Source organism: Balaenoptera ricei, chromosome 1 (genome assembly GCF_028023285.1).
Source record: "Balaenoptera ricei isolate mBalRic1 chromosome 1, mBalRic1.hap2, whole genome shotgun sequence".
NCBI classification, from domain to species: Eukaryota; Metazoa; Chordata; class Mammalia; order Artiodactyla; family Balaenopteridae; genus Balaenoptera; species Balaenoptera ricei.
Genome location: NC_082639.1, coordinates 81,257,873 through 81,278,566, shown reverse-complemented (window position 1 = coordinate 81,278,566; position 20,694 = coordinate 81,257,873). Strand labels below are relative to the sequence as shown.

The window sequence follows — 20,694 nt, the reverse complement described above, 5'->3', positions numbered from 1 at the left end:
GAATTAGGACTAATTATATACTTTAAGGTGCTTACAGTCTGGTGGAAGAGATAAACATGTAAAGAACTAGCAATAAGGAGGCAGAATAAACAGATACTTTACATCTGTTAACTCGTTTAGCTTCTCCAGAATAAGTGTTATAGTTGAAATATAAGTAAAATGCTTTAGAGGAGTGGGGATTACTTCTGGTTTAGAGATCAAAGTGGTATTTGAATTAGCAATTTACATTGAGAAATATAAGTATCAGGCAGGCTACATATTCATTTTTGGTCATCAGCACATTCTTTTCCTTCAGCCAGGTGTATATGGGAAGCCAAATATTAAGTAAGATCATATTTTGGGAGAGCTGGATGACCTTACTGGCCAATATCATCCAGCTACGATTGTCTGAGAAATCATTCTGCACAATGAGAAAGGATGTTTTTGGGATCAGGAACAGCTGGGACACAGTGTTGACAACACTGCCTAATTTTGTGTCTTTGAACCCCTCCCCCATCCCCCCCCTCTTCTTATATAAGGGAAGATCATCTTCTTTCCAGGAACATAATCGGTCTTCATTTATAGTCCTGTTTATTTATACAGAAGTTTTCTTTGTAGGGACTTCCCTGGCGGTCCAGTGGTTAAGACTCTGTGCTTCCACTGCAGGGGGCGCAGGTTTGATCCCTGCTCAGGGAACTCACATCCCGCATGGTATGCGGCATGGCCAAAAAAAAAAAAAAAAATTTTCTTTCTTTGTTGATATCACAATCTAGTCATGCTGGCCTAGGATTATATCCAGGGCACCTGGATTGTATTTAGGAGATTGCTAAAACTTTTTAATCATACATTGTTATAGAATCTCTTACTAGTTCAAAGGTCTTATCCCTTTTTATTTATAATTTTTTAAAATAAAAATTAGCACATTTTATTTAGTACATTTGTTTTTGATATGTGTTTATAATACCTTTGTAGCCCCAAATAAAATAAATTTAATGCTTTCTTTAACTCCTTGATTTTTCCCAATTGCATTCTCAAAGGATTATCTTTGAGAGTACCTTACTTTTAGCTAATAATAAAATTAATAAAAGCTAATAATATTTATTGAGATCTACTATGTGCCAGGTGTTGTCTTAGGTGCTTTACATCTTTTAACTCACTTAGTCTCTCCTGAATCCCGTGAGATAGGATTTTCTAGATAAGGAAAGAGTCACTGAATGATAAGTGATTTGCACAAAAGTATCAGCTTTTATGTGGCATCGGGCATTCAGACCTGTGCAGCCTGTTTCCAGAGCTCTTAACGATTCTGCTCTGCCTCTGGTTAGCACAACGTAGCACTTGCAAGGAAGTTTTAGAGTAGAAGAGAGAGGACTGACTGTGAGGGTGAGAGAGAGTGAGGTGACAAAGATGATGGGGTTTCTAGCCTCTGAGAAGACAATACATCCTGAACAGAAACAGGCAACTTAAGGAGGAGAGAAAGTTCCCTGGCAGAGGACAAATAAGTTGGCATTGTTTGGCAACGTTGAGTTTAAGATGCAGCAGGCAATCGAAAAGTAATATTTAGAGCTCAGTGGAGAAATACAAGATTAAGATGTAGATTTGTGTGTCACTCTTAGAGATTAGGTGATTGTGATAGACTTAAGCATAGTGAGGCTTAGCCTTGATAGCTTGAGGATCACCTTTGTAATGTGGTCTTCTAAATTCAAAGGTTCAGATATTGATAAGACAGAGTTTAAAACTGCACCTTAGTTTACTTGCAGGTGACACAATCAAGATTGATCAAGATTTGCTATTAATCTGCTTTGTGTAAAAAAATTTTTTTTAAAGTCACAGGAATGGTAGTTTGTCCTAAGACACTACAGTGCAGGGGTTTTCAACATCAGCACTGTTGATATTTAGTAATTTGGAAAAATTATATGTGTTATAATAACATATAACATAAATTCCTGATTAGTGAAGACCTAAATATTAAAAGTTAGGCCACACAAAAGATAGAAGAGAACAAGACATAATATCAAATCTTTGGAGAGAGGATAATTTGTCATGCTTAGAAGTAATAGACATCATTCAACCTGTATTTGTGGAACATCTGTTTTGTAACAGGCCCTACTCTAGATGCTGGGAATAGATACAGTAATGAACAAAAATCAGTGCCCATATGGATCTTAAATTCTAGCAAAGACAGATAAATCATTTAGTAGGTTAGAAAGTGATAAATTCTATAGAGAATGATGCAGCATGGTTAGGGGGATGGGTTGTGTTGGGTGAAATTGCACAGAAATTTGAAGGAAGCAGAGACAGTCCCACAGTAAACTATGGGACTCTCTGGGTAAGAGTGTGCCAGGCAGAATTAAAAACTAGTGCAAAAAGAATATTCAGAGAGATCAACGGAACTGTCTGTCCCATTAGATAAAAAACATGATTGTTTTGCTATTTGTTTAAAAAAAATCAATTTAAGGCTTCATTTTATGCCATGTTTCCAATGTAAATCTTAATAAAAAGAAAGGCGATATATATGTGTATGTGTGTGTATATAAGTATATATATGTATATATATATAAGTATATATATGTATATATATATAAGTATATATATGTATATATATATAAGTATATGTGTATATATATATATTTTTTCTAATTTAAATGAGTGTTTATATCTCTCAAGGGGAAAACCGTTTTAGACCTAAAAGCACTAGAAAAGGGACCAAAGAAAAAAAATCACTGTATTTTGCTGTATAAAAAATTAGGACAACCAAAAAACCAAATGACAATTTGTCGTAAATACAGTGACGTGAATATTAACATATAGGGACCTCATGCAGGTTGATAAGACAAACACTAAAACTTCCAGTTGATAAAGATGTAAACAGATAGCATCTCCTCTTTTCCAAACTATGTATCCACATACCCTGACATTTTTCTGTTGCTAGTTCTCTAGGACATGTTGAGTCCTACCTAGCACAATGCTGTTTCAGAGCCTTGAATGTATTTCCCACCTATCTATGCCTGATAAACTTATGTTTCTTTAACAAGCCTTAGCATAGCTATCACCTATTCTGGGAAGACTTTCTTGCCTTCCCCAGGTAGAAGTGACTATTCTCCTGCTATACTTTAGCATTTTTAAAAAAATTAATTAATTAATTTATTTTTGGCTGCGTTGGGTCTTCATTGCTGCACGCAGGGTTTCTCTAGTTGCAGCAAGCAGGGGCTCCTCTTCATTGCAGTGCGCGGGCTTCTGTTGACGCAGAGCACGGGCACTAGGCGCGTGGGCTTCAGTAGTTGTGGCATGCAGGCTCAGTACGTGTGGCTCACGGGCTCTAGAGTGCAGGCTCAGTAGTTGTGGCGCATGGGCTTAGTTATTCCTCGGCCTGTGGGATCTTCCCGGACCAGGGCTCGAACCTCTGTCCCCTCCATTGGCAGGCAGATTCTTAACCACTGCGCCACCAGGGAAGTCACTCCTGCTATACTTTATACTCTACCTTTATTACCTTATAAGACTGGGGTCATAGAGGGGGTATTGTACCTATTTGTCTTCTTCCTAGATGTATTTTCTTTCAAATGAACCTAGAATGTAAACTCTATGAAGATCGATTTTTTTTTTTTTAAAGCAGCACTTCTTTTTTTTATTTTTTTCTTTTTATAACTTATTTATTTTTTTCATTTGGTTGCCCTGGGTCTTAGTTGCGGCCGGCATACTCCTTAGTTTGCGGCATGCTGGCTCCTTAGTTGTGGCATGCGAACTCTATTAGTTGTGGCATGCATGTGGGATCTAGTTCCCTGACCATGGATCAAACACGGACCCCCTGCATTGGGAGTGTGGAGTCTTAACCACTGTGCCACCAGGGAAGTCCTGAGGATAGACTTCTTATCTGATGTGTTTCTTGCTTTATTTCCTGCATCTAGAATAGTCTAGGGACCTGATATATATGCTTGATAAATACTAATGAGTTGAAGTAGAATGCAGGCCAGAGAAATCGAGTATATTGTTATGGTTTTGAAAATCAGTGGTTTTGCTCTGGAGTGGCTTGTATTTTTTCCTTTGAAAAGTTCTTTATGAACTATAACTTAGATTTCTGAGTTTAGAATGGGTAGTAGGGAATTTCTATTTATTAAAGTTGATTTTGAAAAAGCCTAAATTAAGAAAGAAAACTTTAAAAAATAGGCTGGGGAAAGTGGAAAACGAATACACTTGAAGGGAAGATAGGGTTTGGCTAGAAAACTGACTTTCCTGCCTTAAAAAGAGAATGACACCGACATTTCATTTTGCATTGCAACATTTTCTATTTTGCATTGGATTTCAATAAGCTGAACACTTACAGTAAAACATGTCACCAAGTTCTAATCACGAGAAGCAAATGACTGAAAAATGGAAAATTTCATTTTTATGGAAAATTAATGGAAAATTAATTAATGGAAAATTTCTAGAAATTGTTACTCAGTCATAAAAATATTCTGGTATCTCCTTTTATCTTTTAAGTCATCCAAAGGCCAGATGTTGAGAAATTGGGGTGAAGCCTTTCCCTTTGCTCCAAACAATTGGCAGCCTATAATACATCTTTTATTTTTTTTAATTTATTTTTCACTGCATTGGGTCTTCATTGCTGCGTGCGGGCTTTCTCTAGTTGCGGCTAGTGGGGGCTACTCTTCGTTGTGGTGCGCAGGCTTCTCATTGTGGTGGCATCCCTTGTTGGGGAGCATGGGCTCTAGGCACGTGGGTTTCAATATTTGTGGCATGTGGGCTCAGTAGTTGTGGCTCGTGGGTGCTAAAGTGCAGGCTCAGTAGTTGTGGCGCATGGGTTTAGTTGCTCTGCGGCATGTGGGATCTTCCCAGACCAGGACTTGAACCCGTGTCCCCTGCATTGGCAGGCAGATTCTTAACCACTGTGCTACCAGGGAAATCCCTATAATGCATCTTATTAAATAATTGCTTTGGAAAAAAAAGAAAAACAAAATCAGTGGCTTTGATAATGAATGTGAATCACTAATTATAAAGATAGACTTTTACTTGTGTAAGCATTCTGAAATATCTTTGAAAATAGAAGCTGCTTGTTTGTAGAATAGAAAATTAATGAAGTGGTATCCCCTCCTTTTACATAAGTTACATGATTATACTGTATTTAGAGATTCTCCAGTGAACTTTAAAAGGTTCGTGATTGTTGGCTGGATTTCTTTATGAATTGGGAGCAAAATTCTCCATGAAAATTAAGTATTGCTCATATTAAGCAAATTATCTCCCTTGTTGGAAATAGAGGAACTATTTATTTATTTATTTATTTATTTATTTTTAAAATTTATTTTATTTTATTTATTTTTTGGCTTTGTTGGGTCTCCGTTGCTGCGCGTGGGCTTCCTCTAGTTGTGGCGAGTGGGGGCTACTCTTCGTTGCGGTGCTCGGGCTTCTCATTGTGGTGGCTTCTCTTGTTGTGGAGCACAGGCTCTAGGTGCGTGGGCTTCAGTAGTTGTAGCACTCGGGCTCAGTAGCTGTGGCTCGCGGGCTCTAGAGTGCAGGCTCAGTAGTTGTGGCGCATGGGCTTAGTTGCTCCGCAGCATGTGGATCTTCCCGGACCAGGGCATGAACCCGTGTCCCCTGCATTGGCAGGCGGATTCTCAACCACTGCGCCACCAGGGAAGCCCTAGAGGAGCTATTTAAATCCTGGGGAAGACCAAATTACCTGGTTAAAAGTAAAGACCCATTTGCCTTTCCTCAGTGAAAGTATTAAAAACTATTTTAGAATGCTGTTATCTGTTAACACAACCCTAGGAAGTCAATGGTGAGATGTCCATGGATTCACTTGCCTCATCTTTCCTGTTTTAGAGGAAATTGTCAGCTCCTCCAGGTTAAGAAAGCTCACTGTGAGAGTCCTGTAGATGGCAGTATTTGCTTTATTGTACTCTGAAAATGTTTTTACAGGTCATCATTAAGAATATGGGCTGGAATCTTGTTCGTCCTGTTGTTCGATGCCTTTTATGGAATGATAAGGAACATGATAAAAGAAAGTATTATTTTCTGATGCTTGATTTATTGGTAAAGGTAAGTTAACACAACTAGATTCTCTTTATCACAATACACAGCAGTATTTTATAATTCTCTTTAATGTTTTTGGTGAGAAAGCTTTTAGTTCATGAAAGTATAGGCGGGAACTCTTTGGATAAAAGGCCCATCCTTATTTATTGGATGGGCCAGTCCATTTCATTTTTCCCAAATTTTCTGGATATAAGAATTATCTGACCTCATCTTAGACCCACTGATTCAGAATCTTCAGAGAGAGACCTAAAAAGCTCTATTTTTTAAAAAGTAGCTTATTGTTCAGATGTGAAATTCATGCTTTAAAGAGGTAGTTTCAGGCCACACTGATGTTTTGGCAACGCTGGGAGTAAAATCAAATCTGAGTGTTCTTTCGTCTATGGTATGTTCCCTAAAAGAATATGAAAAACCTAGAATGGCAGTTATAACAGAGGAAATAAGAGTAGGAAATAGATTAGTTGTGACTGACAGCCTTAGATAGAGACTCTGAGTAAAAGGTTAATAGAGTTATAAGCCAAAAATGATGGTTACAAGAGAGAAATTCTAAGAAAAAGGACATTATAAGAAGCCACTTAGAGATCACTGTAAATAGACACAAATATGTACTTGAAAAGAGGGAACTCCCTAGATATTAGTTATTAACTATGAGAGCTTTTAGAGAAACAAGGCAAGTGAGGCGATAAGATATGACCAGTCAGAAAGCAACGCAAAGTTTTGTCTGTTCAGGAAAAACAGAAGAGACTCTGCACTCATCTAAGTACCCTGGTGGTATGAGACAGAAAGATTCCACCTGCTGGAAGCCCTGGGAGACAAAGGCAACCTTCAGAGTAGACAGGCAAAGCTCAAAGGAAACCTCAGCTCTGGTGTTCAGGGTCTCCCTTCCCCTATTTCTCTAACTTTTCCATTAGTCAGGAATTTAAGTCTCTTAAATGTAGTTGTCCATTGGGAGACCCTTGACTTCTTGCTTTCACAGAATCTCAGACTCTGTGTTTTGCTAGTGTATTTTTTTTAATTTAATTTTTTAACTTTTTATTTTATATTGGAGTATAGCCGATTAACAATGTTGTGATAGTTTCGAGTGCACAGCAAAACTCAGCCATACATATACATGTATCCATTCTCCCTGCTAGTGTATTTTTTAAAAACATTTTTATGAGGTGTTTTACTGTTAAACAAAAATAATTATACTATCTCAGTATATGCCTTTTAAAAATAATAATCATGTGGCTTTAAATACAACTTATATTAAACAGGTTCAATTGTGAATATTTTTATAGTTATGTAATCCAAAGGAATTATTGTTGGGTTTGCTTGAGCTGATTGAAGAGCCCTCTGGAAAACAGATATCCCAAATTATTCTTCTTTTACTTCGGCCATTACAAACAGGTAATGAGTATATTGACATCTAAGTGTTTCTTGTTTTATTTGTGTAAGTGCCTTGATATTACTCCAAGATGTCAACACTATAGCAAAGTTTGTGCCTAATTATTTTTTTTTATATAAATTTATTTTTTTATTTTTGGCTGCATTGGGTCTTCGTTGCTGTGCATGGGCTTTCTCTAGTTGCAGCGAGCGGGGACTACTCTTCGTTGCGGTGCACGGGCTTCTTATTGCAGTGGCTTCTCTTGTTGAGGAGCACGGGCTCTAGGTGCTCAGGCTTCTATAGTTGTGGCTCGCAGGCTCAGTAGTTGTGGCTCGTGGGTTCTAGAGTACAGGCTCAGTAGTTGTGGTGCACGGGCTTATTTCCTCCGCAGCATGTGGGATCTTCCTGGACCAGGGCTTGAATCTGTGTCCCCTGCATTGGCAGGTGGATTCTTAACCACTGTGCCACCAGGAAAGTCCCATAGTTTATGCCTAATTATTTAGTACTCTGCTTAAACTAGTAATAGCAATGCCAGTTTGAATCCTGCTGCTCACAGAAAGATGGCAATACCTGGCACAGAGATGGTACCCAGTAAATATTTTGTTGAATGTCATGCTCTTTTTCGTGTGCTTTGTTGTGACCTATAGCTTTTTGCTTAATCTTCCTATCTGCAACTTATATTTAGAATTTTTCCTGTAAACATATTTAAAGGATTGCCTCTGCAGTGCTCAGTTTGATAGCATTGAGGTAGTCATGTATCTTAATTAAGAACAGTATTGGGCAGGGCATTGCTCAGCCTTTGCTTTAGGAGGTTGGGATTGGGAATAACAAAGGTACTACTGAACAATGAAACAAGTGTGGAAAGAAAAGTTTCCATAACTGAGTGCAAAAACAGTATTGGTAAGTAATGGACTTTGGCAACCAAGGCAGACAGTATTTATGCATGGGAAGAGACCACTTTTTCATTTTATAACGTACATATAACTCAGAGTCTGGTAGAAGGACCCAAAATCAGAAGCTAGAGTAAATTTATTTTAAATGTGAATGCCCAACAGCTTTGTATAACTTGAAATATTTAAAGTCTTCTAGAAAAAAAATCTAATACTATTACCTTTCATTTTTACAGTGCTTTGTAGTTTACAAGACACTTGTTCCTATTTTATACTTATAACAACCAAAAAATATGGAAAGAAGTGTTTCCGTTTTAAGTATGTAACCTGTGGTATAAACATACCTAAACAAAATTTCATGGCACCTGTTGTAAAGTGCCATGATTGTAAGATGCTCCATTATTTTATGAACCCCTAAGAAGGAAAAAAATACTGCCAGTTAAGCTATCATATGTCATCCTGATATCAGAGTTGTCAAAATATGGGGGGGAAATATGTGTTGTACTTCTACATTTATTGGACTTCTCCCACGTTTAGCATACTTGATGAGGCTGCCTCAAGTAACAGCTCGGTCTCTGTTTTAGTGATTCAGCAACTTCGTAACAACAAGGCATATTCAGTTGGATTAGCATTGTCTACGCTTTGGAGTCAGCTGTCTCTCCTTCCTGTTCCATACTCAAAAGAGCAAATACGAGCAGATGACTATGGCCTTTGTCAGTGCTGCAAGGCCTTAATAGAGTTCACTAAGCCTTTTGTGGAAGATGTCATTGATAACAAGGAAAACTCAATGGAAAATGAAAAATTAAAGGATGAAATACTGAAATTGTAAGTATATTTTTAAGAATAATTCATAATGGACTTAAGTGATAGTTCAGTTATTTTATGTTTCTTTGTTTTATTTGTTTGCAATGGAAATTTAAATCTAGTTTCTAATTTTGAATTTTAGAAGAATATGGGGTTCAGTTGATACAACATGGGCATTTAATGAAGCATCGATATTTTTAAAAAAATGAAACCAAAATCCATTTGTTTAGTTTACTTATATTCTTCTATGGATTGCCTTTACTCATCATGGTAAGTGAATAATAGCAGTGAAGGAAATAGATAGGTGTAGCTCAAAGAATCTGGTTTTCTGCAGGGGAATTATGTTTTTACTCTCCCTTTGAAAGCAGCAGAAGATGCACCAGACAGTTTAACTTCCAATTTGACAACAAAAACAGTAGCAGAGAACCCAGTAGCATTCACTCCAGGGTTACTGTAGACCAGTTTCGTGGAAGACAATTTTTCCACAGATGGGGAGGGCCGGGGGAGGGGAGGATGGTTCAGGCGGCAATGCGAGTGATGGGGAGCAGCAGATGAAGCTTTGCTTGCTTGCCCGCTTGCCCGCCGCTCACCTCCTGCTGTGCGGCCCGGTTCCTAACAGGCCGAGGACCAGTACCGGTCCGTGGCCCAGGGGTTGGGGACCCCTGCTGTAGACTATGTATGCACTGTTCAGTATGGCTGTCAAGCACTTGACATATAGTTAGTCCAAATTTAGTGCTCTAAGTGTAAAATCCTCCCTGTATTTCGAAGACTTGTTATTAAAAGAAATACTAAAATACCTCAATAATTTTTATACTGGTAACATATTGAAATAATGTCTCTGATATATGGGTTGATAAGATAAATTATTTAAATTAATTTTTCTTGTCTCACTACTTTTTTAATGTGACTACTAAAAAATTTTAAATTATATATGGGGCTTTAATTATATATGGGACTCTTGGATAGTGCTGGACTGGATTATATTGAACAACATGGACCAGTAATTTTATTTTTAAAATTTTGAGACTAAAACCACTGTTAGCTTTCTATTTTGTCAGGTTAGGACATTAAAGCATTTTTTACCATTTATAAAACCCATTATTTCATGAAAGAAAACATATTTTAACTAAAATAGGTAAGGCTTAATCACAGAATAAATTTGATTTTCTAAATAAAACAAATATAGCTTTATGAAAAAATTACTGCATTGTCCTGATTTTCCTTAAACTAATGAAAACTACATATACACTAGCATTGGTCCTAAGACAAATATTCAGTATCCACTGGTATAGTCCAGACATGGAAGTGACTCTCTCTACATTGAATCTAGCAAGGTAGTCTCATGCTCTCCCCATTACTAGTAAGAAGGATCTTATATCACCAGTTTTATAGGCCATTGCGTTATTGGTGCTTATGTTATTTTTCATGTGAAAACTAGTTATTTTATACTTAGGAAGTGCTGTATTCATCGTTACCCATTTCTTAAATTTTAGTTGTTTCAGAAGCTTGAAATGCCCTTTGCTGACAGCACAATTTCTTGAGCAGTCTGATGACACTGGAGATGATCCTTTAAGGTGTTTTGCATCTGAAATAATAGTAAGTACAGCTAATTTAATGTTATAAAATCTGCTATAATCTAAAATATTACCTGCTATATTCTCATATACTGCACATGGGCATGTAAATTGATACATTTATTAATAAAGCAATATGTATTTTTTATAGAATATAGATAAACAAAAAGATGAAAAACAAACAGCAATAATTTCAATAACTAGATATAAATAATATTAACACCTGTATTGGAAAAATCTACAGTTCTCCTTCTGTGTCTTTTTCCTTTACTTTCACTCAGAACACTTCACTTCTGACATTTCTGGTCACAAAATGTGTGGGGTTTTTATCTTTTCTTTCTTTTTTTAAAAATAAATTTATTTATTTATTTATTTTTGGCTGTGTTGGGTCTTCGTTGCTGCACATGGGCTTTCTCTAGTTGTGGCGAGCGGGGGCTACTCTTCATTGTGGTGCGTGTGCTACTCATTGCGGTGGCTTCTCGTTGCAGAGCACTGGCTCTAGGCACGCAGGCTTCAGTAGTTGTGTCTCATGGGCTCTAGAGCGCAGGCTCAGTAGTTGCGACGCACGGGCTTAGTTGCTCCGCCGTATGTGGGATCTTCCTGGACCAGGGCTCGAACCTGTGTCCCCTGCATTGGTAAGCAGATTCCTAACCGCTGAGAGAATCACCCTACCAATGCAGCCACCAGGGGAGTCCCATGGGGTTTCTTTCCCACACGAAACAATTCTGCAGCACCAGCTGGGTGTCCTACAGTTAAACTCAATTTTGACACTAACTACCTGGAGATAGATTCAGCAGGTTAAGGGCTCAGTCCCATGAGACTGCTCCCTATTTCAGATGCCAATTGCTCGTGTTAGGTCCCCAGGTTACCCACAACTTCTGTTTGACTTGGCTACAAATCAGAGGTTCCATGACCTCCTCCTCTTTGGGTTCGATTATTTGCTAGAATGGCTCACAGAATTAAAGGAAACCCTTACTTATGTTTATTAGTTTATTAAAGGATATGATAAAGGATACAGGTGAACAGCCAAATGAAGAGATAGAACAGCCAAATGAAGACATAATTATACATAGGTCAAGGTCTGGGAGGGTCCCAAGTGCATGAGCTTCTGTTCTCATGATGTTGGAGTGCGTCACGCTCCCAGTATGTGGATGTGTTTACTAACCTGGAAGCTCTCTGAAACCCATACCTTGGGGATTTTATGGAGGCTTCCTCATTTAGGCTTGATAAGATATTAACTCCATTTCCAGTCCCTCTCCCCTCTCTACAGAACTGGGGGATGGGGCTAAAATTCCAAGCTTCTAATCATGGCTTGGTCTTTCTCATTACCACCCCCCATCCAGGAACCATCTTAGTGCCCACTCCGAGTCACTTTAATAGAACAAAAGATGCTCCTAGTGTCTTATCCCTTAAGAATTTACAGAGGTTTTAGAGCTCTTTGTCAGGGACAGGGTTAAAGACAAACATTAGAACAAGAGATGTTCCTAGTGCTGTTATCACTTAGGAAGTTATAAGGGTTTCAGGAAAAAAAAGAAAAAAAAGGGTTTCAGGAGCCCCGTGCCAGCAACCAGTAGCAGAAACCAATATATATATATTTTCTGTTATCTCACAGCACCTTCCAGAATTTTTTCTGCTCTAATACTTATAAATAAATAAATATATACATATATAATTTTTAAAAAGATCCTATCATATTATATAGTTGACCCTTGAACAACGCTCAGAGGGTAGGGGCACCACAACTCTGCTCAGTCAGAAATCTGTGTATAACTTACAGTCAGCCCTCTGTATCCTGAATTTGAAATTTGAGGAGGGATAGGGGGAGTTAGGAGAGGAGATGCCAGAACTTTAGGGGAAATAGCTTCTGAGGATGAGAGATGATTTGGTAACTGATATACACAGATACATAGTTTAATGGGGTTAATGCTGATGGTCAAGGTAGCAGTAAAGAGGTTATGAGTGATGAAGAGGGATGGGGGAAGGCATTTTCCCAGGAGCACATAAGAGCCTGGGGCCTCTTCATTGTTGCCAATGCTAGAGTACAGTGTAAACCTCTGGATCCAATACAAACAGCACCATATGTGATATATGTACCCCAAGATGTCTATGAAAGTTGGAAACTGTTAAGGATTTTAAGCCTGGGAGTGATGTAATCAAGCTGTTTTGAGTTCATCACTTTATTGGAGGATGAACTTAACTAAGAGTAGAAGGGAGATGGGTTAGGTGTCTTTTGGGAGTTAAGTGATAATGATGAGAGCCTGAGTATGGAAGGAAGAGAAGGCAGATTTGAGAACTTTATCGGTAGATAAAATTAGCAAAGTTTGGTAATGGATTGGATTTAGAAGAATAGTAAAAAGGTTGAGTTATGGACAAGGTTTTTTGCTTAGTTAACAGGACAGGTGAAGTTGCCAATAATTAAGATAGAGAATACACAGCAAGCAGTAGGGGGTTTTGTGCTTAAAAAAAAATTTTTTTTATTATGGAAATTTAAGACATTCATAAAAATAGAACAATATAACATACTCTGCTGTATCTCCTGCTCCGCTTTAACAATTATCAACCTTTTTGCCAGTCTTGTTTTATCTAGCCTCCGTCTTTTTTTTTTTTGAGTTGATAAGCAATGTAAAGTTAGGTTATTTTTTTTTTAATTTTTTAAAATTAATTTTTATTGGCATATAGTTGATACACAATGTTGTGTTAGTTTTAGGTGTACAGCAAAGTGATTCAGTTATACATATACATATATCCACTCTTACTCTTACTCTGTAATAGGGCATTACAGAGTACTGAGTAGAGTCCCTGTGCTATACAGTAGGTCCTTGTTAGTGATCTATTTTGTTTTTTTTAAGGAGGGAAGGTAAGTAATTTTTAAAAAAAATTTATTTATTTATGGCTGTGTTGGGTCTTCGTTTCTGTGCGAGGGCTTTCTCTAGTTGTGGCAAGCGGGGGCCACTCTTCATCGCGGTGCGTGGTCCTCTCACTATCGCAGCCTCTCTTGTTGCGGAGCACAGGCTCCAGACGCGCAGGCTCAGTAATTGTGGCTCACGGGCTTAGTTGCTCCGCGGCATGTGGGATCCTCCCAGACCAGGGCTTGAACCCGTGTCCCCTGCATCGGCAGGCAGACTCTTAACCACTGCGCCACCAGGGAAGCCCTATTTTATATATAGTAGTACGTGTATGTCAGTCCCAATCTCCCAGTTCATCCCTCCCCCCCACCCCCAGCCTCCCTCTTTTTTTGCTGTAGTATTTTATAGAAAGTCTACATATATCATTTCATCTGTGAGTCTTTATGTATGCTTCTCTAATTGGTAAAGACTTTTTAAAAAACATAACCACAATGCCATTATGACACCTAACAAGAGTAACAATAATTTCTAATATATGTATCTCTAATACCCAGAGAGAACAGGTTTTTAAGGAGCAAATTTTGGAAAAGAGTAGATGAGATTACCCAAAGCGGTAGATCAATGTGAGAAAAGAAAAGTGTTCAGGACTGAATCCTGTAGGGTACCAGCACTTAAGATGAGCCCACCAAAGAGACCAAGAAAGGAGAGTCAAAGAGGTGATGAAAATATCACAGAAACTGGGGTGGTAGAGCTCAGGAAGAAGGAAATGATTGCTACTGTTAAATGCAGGAAAGATAGTCTGTAGAGTAGGAGTTGAAAAGCATCCGTTGGATTTAGGAAGATGGCATTGATAATCTTAGCAAGAGCAGTTTGAGTGGAGTGTGGGAGACAAAAATCAGTGGACTAGATAAAGGAGTGCATGAAAAATGAGAAAAAGGAGATGACTAGTATAAGCTATTCTTTAAGAGTTTGGATGAATAAGGAAGAAGAGAGGCAACAGAGAAGACATGGCCTTAGATAGGAAGGTAATTGGGGGAGACCGGTGTGAGGTGTGAGCATGTTTATAGGCTGAAGGGGTGGGAACCATCACAGGGGAAAAGAGAAGTGTTATGGGATAACTGAAATAATGTGGCTCAAGGAGAGCAGACAGCTGGGCATAGGATTGAGGACACCTGGAGAGGAAGAGGCAAGAACTGGTATGCAGGTAGAAAAATTTGTAGCAGAAATGGAGTATTATAATTGAGGGAATTATATTATTATTATAATATAATTATTAATGCTATTATAATTGAGGGAATCAGACCCACTGTCCTCAGATTCCTTAAGAATGAGAGGTGGAAATGAGGATTGAACAAGGGGCTTCAGGCAACTGGTAAAGGTTTGGAATATTGAGTGGAGAGAAAAGAGAGGTAGAAGACGAAGAAAACATTAGTCAGTAGTGCTAAGCACTTGGCGACTGTGGTTGGAGACCACAACTATAGTGATAATACTATTTTTGTGTGATTTTTCTCGAGCAGTACTCAGCTACCTGGGTGTAGAAGTAGAGAAGGTGGTTTGTAGCTGTTTTTCCAAGGCTGGCATTTTGTTGGGTAGACGTAGCTAACAGAAATATAGGGTGCAGATAGTTCAAATAACTAATAGTGCATTGGTTGGTTAGGGAAAGAAGGGGATTAAGAGGGGACAGATGGGTAGGTTAAAATGAAGGCATAACAAGACTAGAGAAGTTAGAGGTAGATGAGTAGGTTGGCATGGGAGGTAAAATAAGAAATTGTGGTCAGAAAATGAGATGCTGGAGTTTAGGTATCTAATATGGAATAGCTCCAAATTTTGATAGAGATCCAGGATGGAATTAGATGCCAAAACGGATTAGAAATTAAGGTCATTAGAATTTAGTGGTCAGAAAAACCATGAGGCTGGCCTGTTACAGGAGTTATCTACATGAACATTCAATTTTTCTAGGATCATAGCAGGAGCTGGATAGAGAAAAAGGATGTGAGCAGGTACCAGTCTTCAGTGAACATGGGGAAATGACCAGGAAGTCAGCATATGACAGAGATGAGGACAGATAAAGGGCAGTATGGCACCTGCCTCAAAGGAAAATGTGCTTTTGCCTGAGAGTGCAGGAAGAACCAAGATAATACTAAGCCTCTACCCATACCACCCTTTCCTACTGCTGCCTTCCTGGCTGTGCAATGTAAGAGGTGTGAGAGTATGAGCAGCTCCCACCAGAAACCAGTCAGGTTTAATGAGAGCAGTGAGATAGAGTAAGCATCCTATGAAGAGGTTGAGGGTATAGGGAAGAGGTTCTAAGGTCTCAGTCAGTGGAAGGCCCATTACAAGTAAAGCCAGCAGTGAGGAAGCACAAAGCAGTTAAGAAATAGAAGTGAAATCAGTGTAGGAAGTGAAGTGAGGAGGTGCCTTCTTTTCTATGCTGAAGAAGTATAGGTAAATGTGGCATGCCTCAGCCATCCCTCTGGCACAAGTTGTTTTGGTATAGAACTGCTTGAATGTCCCAGGGGCTGCAGCGTAGGAACATTTCATGAAAGGGCAAAGACTGCCATGAGAAATTGTAGAGGGGCAGGTATGTTGGGTCTGAGCAAGGCTGCTGGATGGTGTGTGGATGGATAGTGAAGACCCTAATTGGACACAGGTGGACCCCAAATACCTACAGCAGCACTGTAGGATCTGGTTACATATAATGATTTTTTAAAAGGCTAATAACCTTACTCTGGAAAAAAAACCCAACACACATCTAGCATTGGCTGAATTAAGAAATGGAGCTTCATGATTAAGAGGACATTTGGAATCTGAATACAGTAAATTTTTGTTTTATGGATATAACAAGAATACAAGGCTTCGAAAATCAGTACAGCAGTATGTATTTAAGTATCTGGTGGCTGAATAGCAGTCTCTTGTGACTGAGGATTATTTTCCATGGTTCATTTTTGTGTTCTGAAATGACTAATGGAGCCATCTGGAGTAGGCAGGTTTTAACTCCCTGAAGGCCAGAAAAGTGTTATTTGGCTTTCTAATTCTCCACAGTGGCAGGCCCAGTGCCTGGCACTCAAGTATTTACTGAATAAACGAGTGAATATGTGGAAGGTCAGCTTTAGCTCAGTTGTTTCTGTCATTCCGTTGACTTCTATATAGTAGTTTGTTGTGACCTTAACTTTCTCAAACTTTTTTTGTGGGGCTTCTCAATAAATATTGACATACGTATTATGTCATTTTCTAGATAAGGAAACTGAGGCTTTAAAGAGGTTAGGTAACTAACCCAGTATCTAACAGCTAATAGGTGGTAGAGCCAAAACTCAGATTAATTTCATTGGATACTGAAGGTCAGGTGCTTTCCAGCACACTAGAATTGGAAATGGTATAAGAGGTGTAGGAGTGACCTTGTATTTCTTAAGTCTCTCTTTTTCTCTTTCCTTCCCCCCTTAAAACAAATGATCAAACATAAAACTGTAGTCAGTTAACTCAGGCAAGGATGCGTCTCTTTCTCTTATAACACAAGAGCCCATATGACCTGAGGTATCAGTACTGTTTCCTCTGTCTGTTCAGCCACTGGCCAGTGTTCCTCCTGCCCACTCCATATCCAGGCAGACAGTGGTCAGTAGAGCATTGTTCCTAGAGTATTCTTCATTTGAGTAGTTTACTATCATTTCATGATACTTGTATGTCTCACATTTTTAGATTGTTCTCAAATATCTCTGAAGCATTTTTTAAACTGTGATGAAATATATATAAAATTTACCATTTTAACCATTAACTGTATAGTTCAGTGGCATTAAGTACATTCACATTGTTGTGTAACGATCACCACCATCCATCTCCAGAACTGTTTCATCTTCCCACCCACTTAGTTCCTTCAGGTTGTTGGCAAAAACTTATCTTCTTGAAGCTGTAGGATTGAGGTCCCCATTTTCTTGCTGGCCAGGGACCACTTTCAGTTTCTAGAAGCTGCCTGTGGTTCCTGGACAGACAGCCCTCTTCATAGGCCCCCTCACAACTTGGCAGCTTAGTTCTTTAAAGCCAGCAGGGGTGAGTTTCTGACTCTTAAGGAGGGTCTGGATCCTGTTTAAAAACGTTCTTCCTGTTAAGTCGGGTCCATGGAGGATAGTGTCTCTTCTCAACTCAAATCAGCTGACTTGGGACTTTAATTACATCTGCAAAAATCCCTTCATTTTTGTCATATAACATAATCTAATCATAGGGGTGGCATCTTGCCATATTCTGTTGGTTACAAGCAAGTCTCACAGGTCCCATCCACACTCAAGAGGAGGGGATTTTATAGGATGTGAATATGGGGTGGGAGAGGGCACAGTAGAGTGTCTGCTGTAGCTTCCTTTTTTATCCGTTTCGTAGGGATTTTTATCAGCAATTGGACACCCTTTCCTCAAAATGATTTTTAATCATGGAAGGAAAAAGAAGACTTGGGATTATCTTGAATTTGAGGAAGAAGAAGACAAACAGTTATCAGACTCTATGGCTTCTCTGGCATATCTAGTATTTGTACAGGGCATCAGTATTGATCAGCTTCCAATGGTCTTAAGGTAGGAGTTATTGTTTATTTATGTATTCTGAAAGGAATAGCATCAAACTCATTTATCTAATGTCCAATATGTGTTTATTAATGTACTAGTACATTTTCAGTGAAGTATAAACAAAACCTATTTTTATGCTAAATATTACTGCGTATAATCCGTTAAAGCCAGTAGTCATCAAGTAGTGAAAGTGGTTGGGTGGGTGGGTGTTGAAATAGACATAAGGAATGATTGGGACAAGAGTCACAAAGTGTTAAACTGAGCTTGGTTTTGAAGCTATTGGGCCAGTTACCAATAGGGTGGTCTAAATTGCCATCATCTTTTCACTGGATTATTAATGTAATCCTGAGTGGATATTTATATATCTACTCTCAATCCCTTTTAATTCAATTTATTCTCAACACATAGAAAGTGAAGCTTTTAAGAGTCATTCCGTAATGAAAACCCTTCAGTGGCTTCCTAAATGGCTCTAAGAATAGTCTTAAATGCCTTCCCATGAGACAAGCTTATGCATGATCTGGTCCTTGCTTTATTGTCCTGATTCATCTCCTACCACCTTTCCTCTTGTTTACTGTGCTCCAGTAACACAGATCTTCTTTTGGTATCTTGTTCACATGTGTCATGAACCTTCCTGCTATAGGACCTTTGTACATGCTTAGAACCATCTTTATCCTTAAATATAGCTTTCTGAGGAAAACCTTCTTTACCACCCAGTTTAGGTTGAATCTTCCTGTTATAATGACCTTGACCTTGTGTTTCATTTCCCATAAAGTTTTTAAACTAAATTTTTAATCAAAACTTTAAAAAATAAATACATATTTCTTTCTTTTTTTTTTTCTGAGGATAGCATTATTTATTAATACAATTAAATTGAATAAATAATTATGTTTTTACACCCTCCTCTCCTGAAAGGCAACATCCTGACAAATCAAGTCTGGAATAACCTTTAATTTCATAACTGGGGACACGTGAATTCAATTTTTTTTTTTCACACACACACACACACACACACACACACACACTGTATTTTATTTTTACAAGAGATAAATAGACTGACACCAAGCATTGTAAATGGATGACCACAACAAAAGCAACAATGATTGCAATTACCAAACACGAAACACACTCATGCTATGTCATAATATTGACATTCAGTCCAGTAATCCTCCACTGTAACAGCTCCTTTACTTTGCAGTGAAAATTGATTTGTATATTCTTTGCCTCTGAGTCCTTGTGGGATTTTTTTTTTCAATTCAAACAGAAAGTCACAAAAACTATAATCAGTCCTCATCAGTTCACTCAGTCCCATGCAATTAATTCTTTTTTCATCTTGATCCTTTGTTAGCACCCCTACAAGTTCATCAGTTTTCCTCCAGAGCTCCGAAAATGCTCATTCATTCAGTCCAGCAGTACAGTCAGCCACCAGAAACCTGCACCTGTCAGAATCCTCTCCACGAATTCGTTGAAGATGAAACCCCCCTATAGGAACATATTTGCAAAAGCATCACAGTACACCCAGAACTGTCCGCAAATGACAAAAGACCTAAAAATGACCACGGTTAAAGATTTGATGAAAGTTCATAATAATGCAATTGACAAGGAAATTTAGTTATTTCTGAGATATACATTTTAAAGTAATAACTAGAATTATGACTTATAACATTATACCAGAACATATAAGATTTTTAGAAATTTCATGTAATGTCTGAAACATTTATATTAACATATTTCCATACAAATAACCCAATGAAACTTTAGTATTAGTTGTTTTGTTTGTTTGTTTGTTTTATACTGCAGGTTCTTATTAGTCATCAGTTTTATACACATCAGTGTATACATGTCAATCTCAGTCGCCCAATTCAGCACACCACCATCCCCACCCCACCGCAGTTTTCCCCCGTTGGTGTCCATATGTCTGTTCTCTACATCTGTGTCTCAACTTCTGCCCTGCAAACCGGCTCATCTGTACCATTTTTCTAGGTTCCACATACATGCGTTAATATACGATATTTGTTTTTCTCTTTCTGACTTACTTCACTCTGTATGACAGTCTCTAGATCTATCCACGTCTCAGGAAATGACTCAATTTCGTTCCTTTTTATGGCTGAGTAATATTCCATTGTATATATGTACCACATCTTCTTTATCCATTCGTCTGTCGATGGGTTGTAGGTTGCTTCCATGACCTGGCTATTGTAAATAGTGCTGCAATGAACATTGGGGTGCATGTGTCTTTTTGAATTATGGTTTTCTCTGGGTATATGCCCAGTAGTGGGATTGCTGGGTCATATGGTAATTCTATTTTTAGTTTTTTAAGGAACCTCCATACTGTTCTCCATAGTGGCGGTATCAATTTACATTCCCACCAACAGTGGAAGAGGGTTCCCTTTTCTCCACACCCTCTCCAGCATTTCTTGTTTGTAGATTTTCTGATGATGCCCATTCTAACTAGTGTGAGGTGATACCTCATTGTAGTTTTGATTTTCATTTCTCTAATAATTAGTGATGTTCAGCATCTTTTCATGTGCTTCTTGGCCATCTGTATGTCTTCTTTGGAGAAATGTCTATTTAGGTCTTCTGCCCATTTTTGGATTGGGTTGTTTGTTTCTTTAATATTGAGCTGAATGAGCTGTTTATATATTTTGGAGATTAATCCTTTGTCTGTTGATT

The 20,694-nt window shown here is 38.3% G+C and overlaps 1 protein-coding gene across 4 annotated transcripts in view; it reads left to right on the top strand.

Moving 5' to 3' along the window:
- The window catches only part of GLMN (glomulin, FKBP associated protein), a 46,487-nt gene that overhangs the window by 1,687 nt on the left and 24,106 nt on the right, over positions 1–20,694 (top strand). For all 4 annotated transcript variants that reach the window (XM_059926282.1, XM_059926293.1, XM_059926280.1 and 1 more), the window contains exons 4-8: positions 5,890–6,009; positions 7,281–7,389; positions 8,841–9,081; positions 10,554–10,656; positions 17,846–18,033. In XM_059926282.1, coding sequence (XP_059782265.1) covers positions 5,890–6,009; positions 7,281–7,389; positions 8,841–9,081; positions 10,554–10,656; positions 17,846–18,033 — 761 coding nt within the window. The remainder of the gene's footprint in view (positions 1–5,889; positions 6,010–7,280; positions 7,390–8,840; positions 9,082–10,553; positions 10,657–17,845; positions 18,034–20,694) is intronic.